The 18,456-nt window shown below is 38.0% G+C and overlaps 1 protein-coding gene across 1 annotated transcript in view; it reads right to left on the bottom strand.

Moving 5' to 3' along the window:
• Nucleotides 1–18,456, bottom strand: part of COL25A1 (collagen type XXV alpha 1 chain) — a 335,707-nt gene that overhangs the window by 157,190 nt on the left and 160,061 nt on the right. Inside the window, exons 3-4 of the mRNA XM_052774794.1 lie at nucleotides 11,759–11,803; nucleotides 9,641–9,648 (exon numbers count right to left, since the gene is read on the bottom strand). Of these exons, the coding sequence (XP_052630754.1) occupies nucleotides 9,641–9,648; nucleotides 11,759–11,803 (53 nt within the window). The remainder of the gene's footprint in view (nucleotides 1–9,640; nucleotides 9,649–11,758; nucleotides 11,804–18,456) is intronic.

Raw genomic sequence — 18,456 nt, 5'->3', positions numbered from 1 at the left:
TTATGTATACTGTCAAATAAATGACAAACTGGCTTAATTCCTTTCTCTACCTATACATGCTTTATTATGAAAGAGAAGAGGGTAATTTTTAAAGCTGCAGAGGAAAATACTGCAAAAAGACATTTAATTGTTAAATTACACCTGTCCAATCTATCTGCCATCAGCTAGAATTCTGTGTTTGTCTGATAGATATATGGAGTTGTATCATTTTGAACTGTCAGCTGTGAATCTAAACTACATTGATTCACACTAGCCCACAGTATCCTAGCATTATGTGCTCAGTTCTCACCACACACTGACATCTAGAAATTGCCATGCAGAGATGTGGATTTGACAATACGGGAGTTGTCTGTCCATGCATCTGAGATGGAAATTGCTAGTTTAAAGAAGGTCTTGGCAGATCCAGCATATGGTAACAATTGTCCATATTACTAATGATACATCGAGGTTATCTATTATAATGTTGGTTTATTATTCTACTAGTTTTCTACATCCTTATTTGTAATCGAAAATGGACTAAAGTAACTTAGAAAGTTTAATGAGTTTAAACCAGAACATACTATGTAGGGAGGCATTTATTGCAGCACAAGTAATTTTCTTAAGTCACCATGTGAAGTTTCTACTTTAGCTTATCTATGGCAATTTCTTTTTATAATTGCAAGTGAGGAAAAGGGTAGAAATATCTTTTTGTATTGCTGGCTTTTGCAGATGAGGCAGGTGTTTCTTCACTATCAGTGTCACCGATATGGAACAGCTTGGGGCACACTGAGCATACTCCAGGGAGTTGCAGAAATAAACACTGCCTTCTCTTACTTATGCACTCATCGTTACATGAACGTAACAGATGAAAGGATTCAGTCCATGGTTCATTCAAAATGGCAAATGGCTTATAAGAAGCTAATAAACATGTTCTGATGTGTAGCTTCAATTGTCATCTGTGACACAAAACCAATAGCAACTGTAAGCTTAAGAAGTCTCAAAGTTTTCTCTTTGAGTCAACTTCTGTGATTATCTTCAATAACTACAAAAAATTGGCATACAAAGAAATTAAACTGAAGAATTGTATTACATATTATTTATAGATCTGAAGGTCATAAAACCATTATCGTATTAACGTGACTGACATCATTGCAAAGGCCACAATTATTACTTAGACAGCCATGGGAATTTAGAGTCTCTCCCACAATTTTTAAGAAAAACTGGAAGTTTATTTGCTGAGTATGTCCTCAGCTACAGTATTTTTCTAAAAAATTACCACATTCTCACAGCCTTCCTCCGGTTCTCATGGCACAGAAATACTACAGTTAATCTGCTTAGCAGCAAGTGTGTGTTGCATCTCTTTAAATTGAACCATGTATCTGGGAACAGTGTAACTGTTGAGGATTCTGGTATTGTATTATTGAGAAATTCTGATACACTATGTCCTGACTGTTAGGAAGATTTTTGAGGTGGCACTGAAGTTTTCTAGAAAGAAACAGTTCAACACAACTTGCCTCTATAGGCCTATTAACCAATACTACAGGATGGCAACAGCTGCAAGCAAGAAAGGTGTAACTCACTTTTTTTTTACAGAGTGGACTTTATCTCCTAGTTATCAGAATATTAACTGCCGGAATGCAATTTTTGATACTGCAGTTAAAAACTGCAATTAGGGCCATATCTACGGTTTGATATCAAGGCAAAATTCGTACTTAAGCAAGTGACCCACCCCTGGTTGACCTTTGTTCAAGTCTCACATCACATAACACAGGTATGGCTTGAAAAAAGTCATACTGGTACCCATCACTTAGAACGATCAATACCAGTAGCTACAGCTACCATTGCGTGCTGCACTTGACAGATGTATCCATGGAAAGGACTGAAAGCATCCTTTGCCTACAGCTGTAGAAAGCCGGTTTAACTTTCATGTGTGAGAATGGAACTGAATGCCATATCCCCCCCAGCTCTTACTCCTGCACTTGCTGGCCTGACTACAACAGAGAAGTCCAACTCTCCTTATAAGCTTCTGCGACAGGACTGTAGCACTTGTGCGCAGCATACAAAGAAGTCTAGGGACTGGCTGTGACAGATTAGTATTACACTCCATATGAGCTGAAGTATGTTCTTGGAAGACTCACCAACAAATGGCTTGTATACAGAGTTTTGGTGAACCATGGCAAGACCATTTGGAGTTCCAATTTGTTGAGGTGAATGTATTAATGGAAAATGGTTATGTGAAATAAGACAAAAAGGTCTAAGGACTTATTTATACTCATCCTGAGTAGTCACTCGTTTTCTGCTGAATCCAGCATTGGCATCAGCTGGCAACCTTTTGGAACAATGGGCAAGGAGTACATGGTTACAAATACAGAAATCTGCAAAACCAGTAACCTTTTGAGATGGACAGCTGACCAACAGTATCTCTTTGAAGAAAGCAGAGGATCCTCTCTGTTTCCTGAGAACAAGCAAGTAGTTTGAGGCAGATGGATCCACTGAAAACCTCATGTCTCCCAAGCCAATCACCTCTGCCAGGACTAAAAATAAGGATAAAGTACATAGAACTGAGAAAATGCATACTAAAATCACAGCACAAAGAAGCTTTTGAGATTCCAGATGTTTTGAATTTTCTGTGTATTTAAAAAGAAAAAAAAAAATTAAGAGTTGAACTAGTTATCAATGCTTCACTACCAAACCTGAAATTCATTGCAAAAGTTTTGCTGGTATATGTTTAAGACATTGCTTTGGTCGAATGCCAGAAATAAAAGGTGGTCTGCAAAGACACCTGTTGAGAAAAAGAAATGCTGTAGAGTGGGGAACTTCTACAGGATCACCAAGCCAAATCCTCAGGGTAAGGTCAGGAACCGACATAGCCGCTGCTTGAGCTTAGACATGTATATTTTACTACAACTGTGAAAAAGGGGAGACCTGACCAGCTACTGGAAATACCACAGCTGTTGCAGAAATGCTTAATACTGCCATAGGCTGTGCTTAATCACAGATGAAAAGCTCTCTATCTTTGCTCATTTCTTCTCTTTTGATTATTCTAGTGATGTTCGTTTTATAGCAACTGAGCTGCCACAGTATCTGAGGTTGAAAAACTTGCATTTGGATGGGATTAATTTTACATACCTACACAGACACTGCTACTTACTACACATTTGCCTGCACAGCCCCAACCTCTAACTGGGGACCCAGCAGAAAATGAAATACGAAGCACCATCAAAGACAAAGCAACACAGCAGGACAATAAAATGCCTTTTTCCAATTTCTCACAACAGTAGCTTTCATGTTCTTCCACACCAGGCCTATTTCTCCAAACTCAAGTCCCTCACAGCCGTTCTCTGTTCTACCTGGAATTCTCTTTGCCTTTAGTAATACAGGAACAGAAAGGGGGGTGAGAGGGAATCAGAGCCTTCTAAGAGCAAGCTGAAGTTCTTTACATATCGGGATGACAGCTTGTCTTATGGTATATTGGGACATGTTTTTACGGCTGCAAAAATCAGAAGTGTGATTATAAAGACATTTTCTAAGCTAGAACGAATTATAACAGGCTAAAGAATAATTGGAATTCTCTACCTGTAGTCCTAAGCTTTGCCAGTTTGTTATCTTCATGATTCAGAGGTAAGTCTTTCAAGAACTAGGAAAATTTTAAATGAAATGACAGGTGAAATTTCAAAGATCTACATTTCAGGTTTGAGCAAGTGATGATATTTTACAGTTACAGGAGAACAATCTCCAATTTAGACACATTCTTTTCTGCAAGAGAGGAATTTGTCTACATTTCTTGAAGATGAAACAACGGTGTTAGGAGAAATGGGATTTAATACAATCCACATGGTCACCTGGAGTAGCCATAACCCTCCACAGCTCCTAAAAGTCTTGTAAATGCATCAGGTGCTCTGCAGACTGACATCATGGATAGATATAGGAGAAATTTCCCTGGTCCCCTCTTCTATGAAGCAATGCTATATGGGCATCTTCATATTCTGACACTTTATTCTGAAGATAGTGCAGCTTTACAGCCATATATGCAACAACTTCCAGGATGATTTACTTGGATGTTGAGCTTGATCTGTACCCCAGCTTGGGAAAAGGGGTAGGAAAAATTTTCCTGGTCTGCTTCAGTTTTTCAATGGAAAACAGTAAGTAACTTCTACCTATTCAACCAGCTTGTAAGATTCTTTTTCCCCTGCAGAGATTACATGGTTTGTGTATTTGGCCTCTTCACTGCATTCATAAGCTGCTGGGGGTTTTGTAGTGGTTGGGGTTTTTTCGTTGGGTTTTATTTTTTTTGGAAGTTCTAGCATTATTTCTGAAGTGACATTGTCATACAAAACCCTGCAACAAATGCCTGTGTTCTCATTCTCTAATGTTTGTGCACTCTTTTGTTCTTTTTTATTTAAGATGATGTGATAGCCTATTTCAATTTTAAACTCAAGTTGAAAGAGTTAAAACTCTGAGTTTGGTCACTGTCTGTTATATAAAGCTTTTAATGAGGGAAAAAAGGAGCTGTACCAGTGTACACTTTTTATAGTATTCATGGTGCCTTACATAATAACTAGTTAATCATGGTCTTATAAACCCCTTAATAACTGTGGTACTCATTAGCAGTAAGTACAGCTTATTTTCTTGACTTTTGATACCATATCTTCCCAGGAACTTAGACTTCTCACTCTAATTCCTTTTACTCATTATTATTATTTCTTAAGGTACCTTTAAAATTAGAATGAACACAGACAATGAAAACTTAAGTCTGGGAGAAAACAGCCACTAGCTTTTGTGAGATCGCAGCATTATGATTTGACCTATTGAGCAGAGAGCTTTTTAGGTTATATGTGGTAGATATAGCTCACTATCCTCACAGAATATTCTATAAAATCCAATAAAGATTAAAGCAATAAGGTTTCTACAGGAGTTAAATAGGACTCTAGAGAAATAACTTTAAACGCTAATAGCCTTTTCATAGAGCTCTACAGGACTGTATAAGTACTTTTAAAGTGCATTGTACTCGCTGTTACATATTTCCCATTCAAAGCAGGAGGATATGACTGTAACTGAAAAACAGCCAGCCAAGTGACGACTTTCAAGAACCAAAGCCAAATTCTATTCCCAGTCATTTTCAAGCAGGAAGAAGTGTTCAATCAGTGCTAAAGACTACTGAAGGCACACATTTGCCTGTGCATGCACGGATGGCTGCACGCATGCACAGAAATGCATTCAGACTAAACTTTGCCTATAACAATGCCACTATTAGACTCAGCAATTTCAATAACGTGGCTTCCAAGAACCTTTATTGTCTTCAGATCCCACGACAAATCTCTTCAAGAAAGCAGCTGGACCAAGACAAAGGACTGGGCCTTCAGGCTCTAAAGAAAATTATATTTTCAAACTGTCCCCCTGAAGCCTTCAAAACACGCATGAGTCCATCACTAATACATTCACTCATTTTCTCAACTTACACTTTAGGCCAAGAAGTTAAATGTACGAGGCTTTTGTGCTTTGCACAATATAAACTTTACCTTGTGGGTTAAACTCATTAACTGGAATGACGAACACCACAGATACTTAATTTCCACAGAAGCCATGACCTAAGAGCCTAAGGGCTGGTTTGTTGTCACTGTGGGTCTTTTTCCTTTTAAATCCCAGTCTTTGTATACAGAGCTCACAGATGGATGATGACCAAAAAAGGGTTTTTTAGCAAGCTTTTCACTCCATCTTCTCCTCCACACACTTGTGCACGCATCTACACAGATTAAGCACTCTAAATGAAATTGGAATGTGTACTCTGAAACCTGATAATGGCTTCAGTATATCCAAGCAGGTTTCTTGATACTGATGATTGATTCCTCACCAGCTGACTTTCAACTACTTGTAATAGTAAAGATAGGCATTGGGCTATGTTTCATTGGTAACATTTCTCAGAAAACTCTGCAACTACAGAAGATGCCCAGAGAAAAGGATTGAAATGGGCTGCATCAAAACAAGCGTGGCCAGCAAGTCGAGGGAGGTGATTCTGCCCCTCTACTCTGCTCTGGTAAGACCCCACCTGGAGTACTGCGTTCAGCTCTGGGGCCCCCAGCACAGGAGAGACACGGACCTGTCGGAGCAGGTCCAGAGGAGGGCCACAGAAATGATCAGAGAGATGGAACACCTCTCCTATGAAGACAGGCTGAGAGAGTTGGGGTTGATCAGCCTGGAGAAGAGAAGGCTCCGGGGAGACCTTATTGCAGCCTTTCAATATATTAAGTGGGCTTAGAAGAAAGGTGGAGAGATTTTTTTTTTTTTTACCAAGGCCTGTAGTGACATGACAAGGGGCAACATTTTAAAATAAAAGAGGATAGGCTAAGATCAGACATAAGGAAGAAATCTTTTATGATGAGGGGGGTGAGACACTGGAACAGGTTTCCCAGAGAAGCTGTGGGTGCCCTATTCCTGGAGGTGTCCGAGGTCAGGCTGGATGGGGCTTTGAGCAGCCTGGTCTAATGAGAGATATCCCTGCCCATGGTAGGGGGTTGGACTAGGTGATCTATAAAGGTCCTTTCCAACCCAAACCATACTGAGATGCTATGATTCTATGAAATTATCATCTACCTGCAGGTGCTCAAGGCATACAATTTATATTTACCAACACAAACATTTCTAAAGCTCGCTGAAAAAATAGGCATCTTTTGTCTGAAATACATAGGCAAATCAGTATGGGAGAGCCCTCCAAGCTATGCTATCAAGTGCTTTAAGTAAGATCATTATCATACTTCAACAGTCACTATGTTGTGCATATGTATTGTCTCTGAAATGCATCCACTAACACATTTTGTCACTTGATTTCTAATACACACGACAGTAGGTGTATACTTTTTTCCTTGAGTGGGACACTGCAGTCAGCTTGTCTGACTACTTGAAAGAAATATACTATTAATAGATTTTAGAAAGATGCATTATTTCATATATTATTTTTTTCAGGCATTAAATCCTAAAGATATGAATGAAACTGACAAAAAAATGAATTCCATCCATTATCAGAAAATTACTCTGTGATAGACAATGCGGCCAACTTCTAGGACCTCTGTAATAGTATTTTACTTTGCTCAAAATGCATTGAATGAAGCAGCCAAGAGAAACAGGACATAATTAAAAGAAAGGACTTAAAGGTTCCAAATGGCAGCTGTACAGCTTTCTAATATGGAAAATTGAGATGCAGTATCTTGCTAAAGAATTTTTCTTTTTTAAATCAGAGTAAAAAATTTATTTTGTATGCAAGAATGCAGAAACTCAACACAAAATATACACACTGTGAAACAACCAGTGCATTGCATTTATGCATTGTAAACACTCAGGTTCTTTTGCAAAACTTCTCAAAGGCTTTTTAGTTTGTTTTGTTTATAAAGGAAAGTCCTACATTTTCTAGGCATCTGAGAAACAGAAAAAAGGTCTTTTTGACAGTAACAAAGGAAAACCAGAATACAACAAGAGGATTTTAGAGTAATATACACTATCATAAATATATGATGAGTTACCGGATAGCCATTTCGCCCTGGTAGACCCTGGTTGAATGAGATGAAATGGTATGACACATATTAACAACACAGTCATGACACATGACAACAAACATGCAGAGTACATTACTGGCAAATTATAATTTGCATATCGATTGATTTTTTTATATGTGATATTACAAACAAATAAATATGAAATAGGTACTACAGTGAAGAAATGAGGCTTTGGCAATGGAAATTACATGTTTTAACTTAAATAAACCCTCTAATTGAAAGGCTACTGGCTACTTCTGATGCTCACTGAAATTCCTTTTGTTATGAAGAGAATTATCCATGTAGACTGAAGGGCAATATATGGTTAAAAGAAAAAAAGGTTTAGTGCTTAGGCAATAAAGTATTAGATACATAGGCTACCACTAGAACATAGGTGGCAAAGAAGAAATTTGAGAATGCTATAACAGATCATAAAAAAAATTGAAAGCCCCAGCCTTTGGCTGTTATTACATGTGACACTCAGTAGTCATGTACAAGGAAAATAAACAGAGCACTGCAGTAGCCTTTGAAAATACAATATACACGTAATTCCATGCAGTGCTATGTGGGATATACAAATATTTGCTATTTAAAATGAAAATGATCACCACAGTCTCCCAGGTGAAAACAATAACTACGTTCACAACAGTTGCCCCTAGCCAGACCATAAGTGTCTATGAAAATGAAAAAGTGAATTAGGAACAGAAATTACATTTTTAAAGGCCTTGTAACAACTTAAACTCTTACTGCCTATCAGCAAGATGAAGTCTTGTAAGTTTTGAGTATGAAAGTTGGAATTTTAAGTCAGATACTTCTTAATATTATTCAGTTTGGGGAGCTATTTCAGGTTTGTGTTAATATTGTCACAACTGAGACTCTTCTTTTTTGTTTTAAATGGACCTATACTAAAACAGTGGGGAGGTGAAGTCAAAGACGTTCATAATGAGGCACATCATGAACTCTTGCCACGTTGTCTTGCTACAGGAAAATCACTTGTATCGTGATTTATGGTTGGTTGTGTTTCATGGGAAGACTGAAAAAGAAATTGGGGAAGCCAGTGTTTCTTTTATATAGGCAGCATTAAGTCTGGCTTTTCATTGATGGCTTGTTAAATGAATTTGCCACTCTGAACTGCTGAGCACGTGGTCAAAACCTTTCAAGGATAAGTAGTATCACTGCTCAATATATACAGATTACAGTAAAATCATTAGGTCACAGCAGAAATTCAACATATTAATTCACTATTCTCAAACATGTATGTAGCATAAAATAGACAGATAATCTGGTCCTGAAAATATTGTGGAAATACTGTATCTATCAAATTAAATAAAAATAGTTAGAAGTCTGCAAACAGTGCAAAAGAAATACTGTTCTAATGGCCACACTTCTACACCATATGGTGCACTGGGATGGCATGACAAATATGAATGTTTGAGATATATGTGTTTAGTCCTGTTCTTCAAGTCAGACTTTTGACCTATCCTGGGAATATACAACAAAGCAAACAAAAAACAAACAAAAAACCAAAAAACCCAACCGAAAACCAAAACCACCATAAAACCCCAGAAGACAGAAACTGTTTTCTTACAAACAGGATTAGCCCAAGATTCAACCAACTCACTAAACTAAATAGTATTATTTAATACTCATTTTACACAAGCATTTACTGGCTTCAGTAGCAATTACACTGCAATGAGCTGGACAGCCTGTATACCTGCAAAGAACAAGGAGCCTGTACCCTAAGACTTTCTGGTAACTGCAGAGGAAGTTACTACCCAGCGAAAGGCAGAATGACTGATAGCATACTCACACATTTTTATACTGTAGTAAAATATCTGTCATCAAGTCATAAGCAATGAACATGAACATAACATACTTACGTGGAATTGTGATCCACACTGCTATCTGAAGCGCTGAATATAAATCTTTATTTTTTTAGAGACTTTTTTCTTAAGGAACCTTCTGATTAAACTATTCAGCTCCAAGATAATTAGTGAGTGTTTACACTGTATAAGTATAAATATCAAAATTCCCTTTTGATGATACATGATCATTTTATCACGGTGATATCTTAACAGGATCTAACAGATTTTTCCCTGATTCTGGAAGAACCAACAATGTATCACTGTACTTACAGGAGGTCCTGTGGGGCAGGGGAGAGGGAAAGAGGGTAAAAAAAGAGAAAAAAAGAATATGTAAGCTTATGAAGTTATTAAAGAAAGACACATACGTACGAAGCCAAGCACAAGGCCTCAGGATTGTAAGTGAGCAAAACTGCTAATACACTGTACACATTTTCCCATTCAAGTACTTTTCAGCTTTGGTTGTGCTTTGCAACCTGTAAATATGACTAATGCCTAAATGCATGCGCTTACCTTACCAATTCTTCAATTACAGTCATGCAATCTTATGCAAGTTGCTTGTCCATCCATTTCCATGCAATTTCATGCAGGTCCAAAAATACCAGCCATGGACTACAATACATTTTGTCAGACTCCACATAAAGCATATGTAACCACATCACCAGTTTCAGTTAGCCACGCAGTTGGCATTTGACCACAGCTTGGCAGCAAAATTGCACAAAGTACCCTTGGCATTTAACCTTGGCATCTTGTCAAGCCATACATGTTCCAGCATCTTCCAGCCTTCCAACTTTGCCTGTGAGGGGAGGTTTCAGTGGCCACCTGACAGTGCTGAACTTTCTTTCATCACCTTCCTTTCTCAAGGCACACATATAAAATGCTCCCCATTAAAATGTCACACTTTGTGAAGTGATATTTGCACATTTTTTCAATTATTTAGACTCAAAGACTTTTGTATAGCAGTTCTTGGAAACATTATCAAAGGGCCACAAATCAAATCTACTATTTCAGTCTTATTAAGTTGAGCAGCTGCAGCTCCCAAATCAATGGCATTTCATTAAGCTTTTATGCCTCTCTCTAATTTCTGAATAAAGTGAAGTGCAAAAGGAGTATAAAACGACAGCAGCTGTACTTTGAGATTGCTTTTAATATTGACAGGCTTTTGGTTTTAACAATGCAATTTTATTGTCCAGTAACTAAGGTGATTTCTTTATCCTGGTAAACATTCTTAAACAGCATTTTAAGGTGCAGGTCTGGTTTTAAATGAGAGAGATCAATTTCCTTGATTAATAGTTTAATATGTGTTTATTTGAGGTGTAAAATGAATCGATAAGTATCCTGCAAAGTAACTGCCAGGATCGTTTGTAAGACAGTCTTCAACCACAGAATTTCCTTCTGTACCATAGCATTTTTCTCTGAAGTAAATACTACGCAAACACCGAATGGAAACACCAAGGAGATTTCTATTAATCTTTGGCAGGGCTTGTCTTCAGTTTTGTGATGCAGGAAAATACAGAAATAGTTTTTAAGAGCTAGATAAATGATCATTTGCAGAGATAAGAAAGGCTACAGAAGATTTACAGAGATCAAGTCGATTGGAAGATTTTCCTAACTGGCAGATTAGATGAGAGAGCCAAGGAGAACAGAAATGCTCATTTTCTCCTGCATCGCCTCCAGAAAGTTCACCTTTATGAAAAACTCAATCCCGCGAGGTAATCAACAGTTCCAATTCCCATGAATGTCAGCAGGAAGAGGTGCTCAGCACCTCAAAACATTGTCTCAAATGACATTTCAAGCTCCACACCAACAGCGGGATTCTCTCAACAGCAACCTCCCTGGTACAGGGTAACGAACCAACAAATATTTTTCTTATTTCTGTAAGAACTTAATTGCTGCTCATTTCTAGTAAACAACAATTTCTCTCATACAGAGTAGTCTACTTATCACATTATCTCCCTAAGTACCGACATTCTTAACATAAGGAATTTTATTTCCTTCTTTATTTCCTTATAAAATTGTTCGCCTCAAACCAAGGTGGCCTGATGCAACACTGACTTATAGTACTCCAACTACTGACTTACATGGAGTTATTCTAACTTCCACAAGTGTGAGAAGACACCAAAATGGTTTGACAATTAGCAATGTGTTACCAGTGGTACCATGTCAACCATTATGAAGTGCGCCTACAAATTAATGATGCCCAAGACTAGAAAACTATCTGGAAAGCCACCAGGTATATGCCAAGGGTCACAGATTTTTACCAGAGAAGTTTCAGAACTCTCTTTCAGAGCACACAAGCAATAAAAGTAAAAATGAAGGCATGCTGGGTACACATCCTCACAAAAACACAGACATCAAATAACAATGGATCTTATGAAATTGAAAACTTACCAGTCTCTCCTCTTCTGCCCCGCTTACCTCTTTTCCCTGGAGGACCTAAAAAGAAGATGGTAGGTTGTAACTTTTTTTCTTGAAATTATAGGTAGAATATCATTTGTGTTTGGATGTAAGGGCATTAAACAGATGCATTACATGAAGTCCAGAGACTTTGGCTGAGCAAGGGTAAAAGATAACCAGAATAAAATTTAGGAAGTTGAAGATAAAATTGACAGCTACATGATCCACTATAAGCTCTCAGAAAAAAGGCTGGGAGAAACTTTAGAGGTCATCCAGTTCATCCCTCTCTCTCAAGGAAAAAGTTAACCACATCTAAATTGCTACTGCAATTTCCACAGGTATTTTTTCCCCAGTATTTCACTGTTCTGACAAGTCGAACATTTTTCTTTATGTCCAACTTGCTGCACTGAAGCCCATCAATTCTTGTGCTTTCCACGACGAACCCAGAGAAGAAACTGTTCCTTTTCTTCTCTCAAAAAAAGTCTTTGTATTCCTCAGAATTGCTGCACCATTCCTCCAATCTTCTCAAACCAAACTTACCACGGGGCATTAAATTTCATTCAGTTATTACTGTATTGTGCCCCAAGATTAGTATTTATTTATAAGAGCAAATCCTCTGGAAAATGCATCCGACCTTATCTGAAAACATCGAAGAGATGAAGAAACCATCACCTGGCCTGCCATCCCCCAAACACTAACAACAGTGTGTGTGTTGTTAGACACTGTCTGAGGTGCTTTACTTCCAGTTTGTATCTGTTAGCCGTACCACAACGGTTTAGTCCCTGTATGCTTTCTGCTAAGGAGTCCTTTGCTACTCATTGTCCTTTCCCCACAAATTTTTGCATCCTATAGTCAGTGTCTGCTGCCACCTCTAAAGAAAAAAAATCAAATTGGTTTTGTCCCTCATTTCTGCACTCCAACCTTCAACGTCCTTTCTAAACTGCAGACATCAGTACAACATTCTTCCCCTCTGCTTGGTGACCTTGACATATTGTTCCTGAAACTGCAAGGGAAGTACACTTGCATTTCTCCTTGTACAGCTCGGAAGAGAGGCAGCAGCTGTGGCAGTGACACAGAGTACTGAAATGCTGCTGCTCTGAAGAGAGAACCACAGGTGGGACTCTCAAAGCTGCTGAAGAGAGGCAAGCACACGGCTGGAATTTCCAAAAGCAGCAACGCGTGCAGGAGCACAAGTACCTCTGCTGTGGCTGTATCTCACCGTTTGTGATAGATATTAGGCGCACAGGTGGTTTTGTGCAAATAGTTAAGCAACTGTCTGCTACTTTAAACAGCTACAAGATTTTACAAATCATCTGTACTATCATCCCATAGCTTTTAAATGCATACGAATGCCAAATCTTAGTTTGGATTATATATTTGCAGCAATCTGGCTTAAAAGACTAAGATGTTGAAAAGCAACACTAGTGATACAATTTCAATATATACATGAAATAGCATTAGTTTGCCAGGGAAATAAAAGAATATTGATTTAAAGAAAAAAAAAAAAGAAAAATAAAGAAAAAAAAGAGGAGCAGCTCTTGCCTTGAAAGCAGAGAGGTTTATTCCTATCAGAAAATTATAAATCTCACTAAAATCCTTCTTTTTTGTTCTGTTTTAATAATTACAGTAGTAGCATAATGCAACACAAGTTTAAGACAACAATATTACAAGAAGCAAGAATGGCATAGGATATTCATAATCAACAGCATACTTAACAAGACAAGAATATTTTGTTATTATATGCTGAAAATTAGCAAAAGTGTCACTTCAGCGTGGAGAACCTTGCAAGTTGCTCCTGAAACACTGCTCACAACACAGCTCTGCAGCAATTTGGGCTGATCACAAACATGGATGTGCAGGAGAAACTTAAGGTTCTTCACCAGGTAATGACCTGTCTTTCAGCATATAGCAACAAAATATTCCCATCCTGTTTTGCAGAATATTATTTATTAAAATTTAACTGTGCTATAGGTGTGCACATGCACACACACAAACATGTCTACTACCAAGTTTCCTTTTGAGAAAAGAACAGAACTTCAAAACTAAAAAACTTCAGCTACAGACCAGCAAAAGGTATTAAAGCCACTAACAGAAAACCCTGAAGGTAACTTCAAGCTATGAATTTTAGGAAGGAATGAAATTTGTCCAGCAAACCATATTTCCATAAAGCATTAAATTGCCAGTTTAGTAGCTGTGTACAGTGACATCAAAGAAGTTCAGGTCCTTCCTCTGACATCAAGCACTGATCCCTTCTAAGCCGTTATTCTGAGATGCCTTGATTTAGATGTAAGTATCAATCACAAGAAAAATGCTTATTATTATTATATTTCCAAAGTAACAACACTACTGAAGTTAGGAAAATTACTCTGGACTTAGACCAGTATTAATGAAATCATACCACCGCACCTGACCTTTGGCTCATCAGGACAGCAGTATTTAAGGGCCACTAAGTAATGTGAATCACTTCTCCCTCTCATTGAAAGCTTTTTTGATTTCTGCACTGCTCAGGTCTCTGTCAAGGTCATGGCATTTGCAAACCTCTTAGAAATTGTGAGATGAGAGGTGGTGGATCTTGCAAACTTCTACTGAGTTTTGGCGACCATTTGAGGAAATAATTTCTATATATTTATCTTTTTTCTTTTTTTTTTTTTTTTTTTTTTTACCAACACAAAGCAATTCATTTTAAGCAGTTAATTACGGATGGTTCCAGTTCACAGAAATGCTAATGCTGACATTTAAGTTCATCACTAGATGACCTACTACTTCAGAAAGTACATGAGCTTTCATGTTTTTCTGAACAGGCTGCTTTCTCTAAATCTTAACTGCTAACATCATCTGTTGCTCCAAGAGTTTCCAGTTATCAAAACCCTGGGCATTTTGCTATAAATATTAATTTTCCATCTGTCTATAGTTTTATAACTTTGCACTAATTGGAGGATTTGGTGGAGACTCATTGCAGCAGAAGGAGAAGTGAATAAAGTTATACTAAGCACAATGTCAGCTTACAACTCCACAGATTTTTACAGCGTGCACAAGATATACAACGTATGACACAACTAATCTGAACTTTCTTGCCCAGGTTAAAAATCTCTCTAGAAGAGTATCAGAAATGTCCATGATGAATTGAATTTTATCCAGAGTATTTAAAAAGTAGTTTGTTTTGAACATCTTTTTATATTAAAAATACAAAACTTAGAAAGAAAAACAAAAGTTTGAATCTCAGTGGAGTGAGCTGGGTTAATAAAGATTAATGATACTGAGCAATAAGCAAAAGCTAGTTTATAGTAGCCAAGATTTGCTAATACATTGTTTTCCTAAGCTCGCTACATTTACCTACAGGTAGGAAGTAAGAGTAAAATGCCAGAAGATCAGCTGGTTTTCATTTTTAACTTAGTTTAGCTTCAAAATATTTGAAATTATTTTATTCTTCCATAAACATTTATGAATCTAATTTTTATGAGCAGGAAGTTTTGAAGAGTTTTGGGTTTTTTTTTCCATTCAAACATCAAAAAAAATTAATGTCACTGATATTCCACATCTATGAAGGGAATGTTGAAAATTAAAGAAACTGGGGGGGGGTATATTTCCAAAAACTAAGATTCAATTAATTATCTGAATTTATCTTCTCAAGCAGTAAATGTCAGCTGCTGAAAATGTTTTGCTTTTCTTACCTACCATAAGAAACTAGCAAACAAACAAAAAAACCCACAAACAGAAAAAATCCTCACACCCCACACACAACCAACTTCAGCCAGGTAACAGCTTTAGACTTTGACACTTGATATTTTCACTGAAATACAAGCAATAAAAAGTAACAAGTCAGTAATAAGACTGTAACAAACAATTCCTCCTCTTTCCCCCAAATTCTTCCAATTAAACCCCCAAATTCTTCTCAATCTTCAGTAGAAGTAGCTGTTGAAATAACTACTGATACAGTACCATTGCAGAGACCATGTAGGAACAAGAATGTAACTATTAACAGGTTTTCCAAGATATTTTCAAAAATATTAAGCACAACTTTGGTGACATTCACCTTCTAATAATAGATATTCTAATCTTTGCAATCAGAAATAATTAGTACAGATAGACTATTGTCAGATCATTGTTGTGGTCCTGGAGAGGTTGCCTCAATGTGCCCTATTTCTTTTTAATAATTTAATAATTTGTCCTCTATACACGTAGTGGTGCCAGAGGTCTGTGGCAAACCTACTATTTTTATACTGCTATATGGGAGGCAGTTTTTACTAGAGGAAAGCAGATTACTATTGTATGTACTCCACTATATGCCTTGCCATATATCAAAAAAGGTCACATAAATCAGCCACACGCCTTAAGGGGTGGGAGCCAACATGCCATCTTCACATTACAAAAAGACTCAGATAGGTGCTTAAGCTTAAACGGACAAGAGAATCTATCTTAATCTGATAGTTAAGAACAACATAAATCTTAATTTTAGATCTAAGCATATTTTTTAAATCAGATATAACAGATGGAAAATACACTCTTTTAAAATTTATTTATTATTGCATTTTTCCAGCGCTTGGGCTGGTTAAACTGAGTTAAACTATGACATCGTTAATTTATTAAAGACACAAAAATGTAAAGATGGTGTATATTGTTCACACATTAGACAGCAAAAGCAGGATTTTCTTCAGTTCAGTTCTCCACCTACATTCTAAAAAAGAACATTCCAAAAGCATGAACAGGTTGTCCTTGCTCAAAGGGAAAAAAGACTGACCTATCAAAAGCCTAAAACAAGAATAGTGTTTCCCTTCTCCGAGATACATTTTTAGCTATAGAAGAAATAATTTACATTGTAATAATACACATTTATGAGGCATCGGGAAAACTGGGCTCAGGTTTTTAATCGGTATGAATCAGTGATGATGACTAAGTTACATTGCTTCACACCAGCTAAGAACTTTGAAAACAAAGGAATAGACAATGTGCAGTTTGCCTCCATCAAGCTTTGGCTCTGTAACTTTTTCTTAATCTTCTAAAGACTAATCCTGTGCTGCTAAGGAGATAGATTCAATAATTAAGTGGCCCAAACTGGGATAGGAAGTTATGCCTTAACAGTCAGGTCTTTCAAAAAAATCCACATATTCATCTTTAGAACCAAGGGTGGTACTAGCACATTGTTACACTGGCACCACCTGTATTCTTTCATTTAGTGATATGTTTACAGCACACAGATTCTACTTTTCAAAGCCGCACACTGAAAAAAAAAAACAAAACAAAAACAAAACACCCCAAAAAACATTTGGTGGATGAGACCTACAGTCCCTCTATCAGCACCTGCCAGGCACGTCAAAATGCTTCACCATTTGGTCATCAGCTGATCTAGAAAGTCAAGTTTGTCCTAATTTTGGAAAGAACTACAGTGGTGTTATCAAGCCATAGGAAAAGGATTTACCCATCTTGGGTTATACCAAACTCCAACAGGTACTCACTGTCCCTGCAAGTAAGAGCTCCTACACCAAACTGGTGCACCAGCCTAAGGATAACAGAAGAGTTCAGAACCCTGTTCCCCATTTTACTGAGGCCCAGGACCTTGCTCACATGTCACTTGACACACACACATAGCTACTGTTAAAGGTAACGAGTATTCCATGTGTACATGAAAAGAAGAATATTTTCCTGGCCATTTCGAAGGACATCTATTTCACACAGAGTTTACAGCAACATAAGATTTTGCCCATCAAGTCAAAAAAATGAATTGGCCCAATTACGTCCTCAGAGTAAATCCTGAGCAATTTTGCTGAAGTTAGTAGAATTATTTCAGTATCATCAGGCATAAAACTGCCAACCTTGCTGATATCACGTGATGAAAATATCTAGAAGTCAGCTGAACCAAACCAACCAAGCCGCCCAAACTGTCCTTTCTGATTCTGCTGTAACGCTGGCAAAATAACTGCTGTTGGTTGCATTTCAAGCTCCATCACCCCGATTTGTCAATGGATTCAGCTCTCTCCTTTCCACTTCCAGAGTCCAACCCAGCTGCCATCATTTAATCACATTCCACACTTCTCCCTGTCAAACAAACCCAGAAAGGACTTGCAGTACCGCACTGAACCGAGCCAACCCCTCGGTGCTCACACGGAGAGGACCGCTTTCCCAGCAAAGGGACACCTCTCTGTTTTACAGCTGTAGGGGCACCAAGCGACAGCGCAGGCCAGTGACGCAGGTAGGCAGCAGAGCAGAGCGGCGCGGCAGCCGCTGAGCCCAACACCTCTTCCTGTGAAATACGCACACCACGAGCAGCGTGGTGACTCCAGTTAATGCTGCGTAATTAACGGCCCCATCCTGCTAGCCTCCTCTTGCTGGCATGGTCACTGACTTCAGCAAACAGTACTGAAACATCCCAACGAGCTGAGCTCTCACTCGATGGATGTCTGGGCACCTGAGATTCAACAGACACATCCATAGTCCCTTCCCATAGCACTGCCATCAATTCCATCCCAAGTAGGGACAAATGGGAAGATTTCTACCTCCGAAGCTGAGCACGCTCTTACAAACACTGCATAGATCTATTCCAGCTGACTTCATCAGCCTCTTTGCTCTTTCCTCTTTTCCTAGCTTTTTTAGCTCACGTAACACTTGGACTCTTCTTTCCTCCCACTCTGCGTAATCGTCCCATCTGGCCTGTCAGTCTTCTGCTTTGTACCTCGGTCTTCCTGGGACGATGTGCC

This window comes from Harpia harpyja, chromosome 2 (assembly GCF_026419915.1).
Source record: "Harpia harpyja isolate bHarHar1 chromosome 2, bHarHar1 primary haplotype, whole genome shotgun sequence".
Lineage (NCBI taxonomy): Eukaryota > Metazoa > Chordata > Aves > Accipitriformes > Accipitridae > Harpia > Harpia harpyja.
The sequence above is the reverse complement of the archived record's forward strand: the minus strand, read 5'-3'. Positions and strand labels throughout refer to the sequence as shown.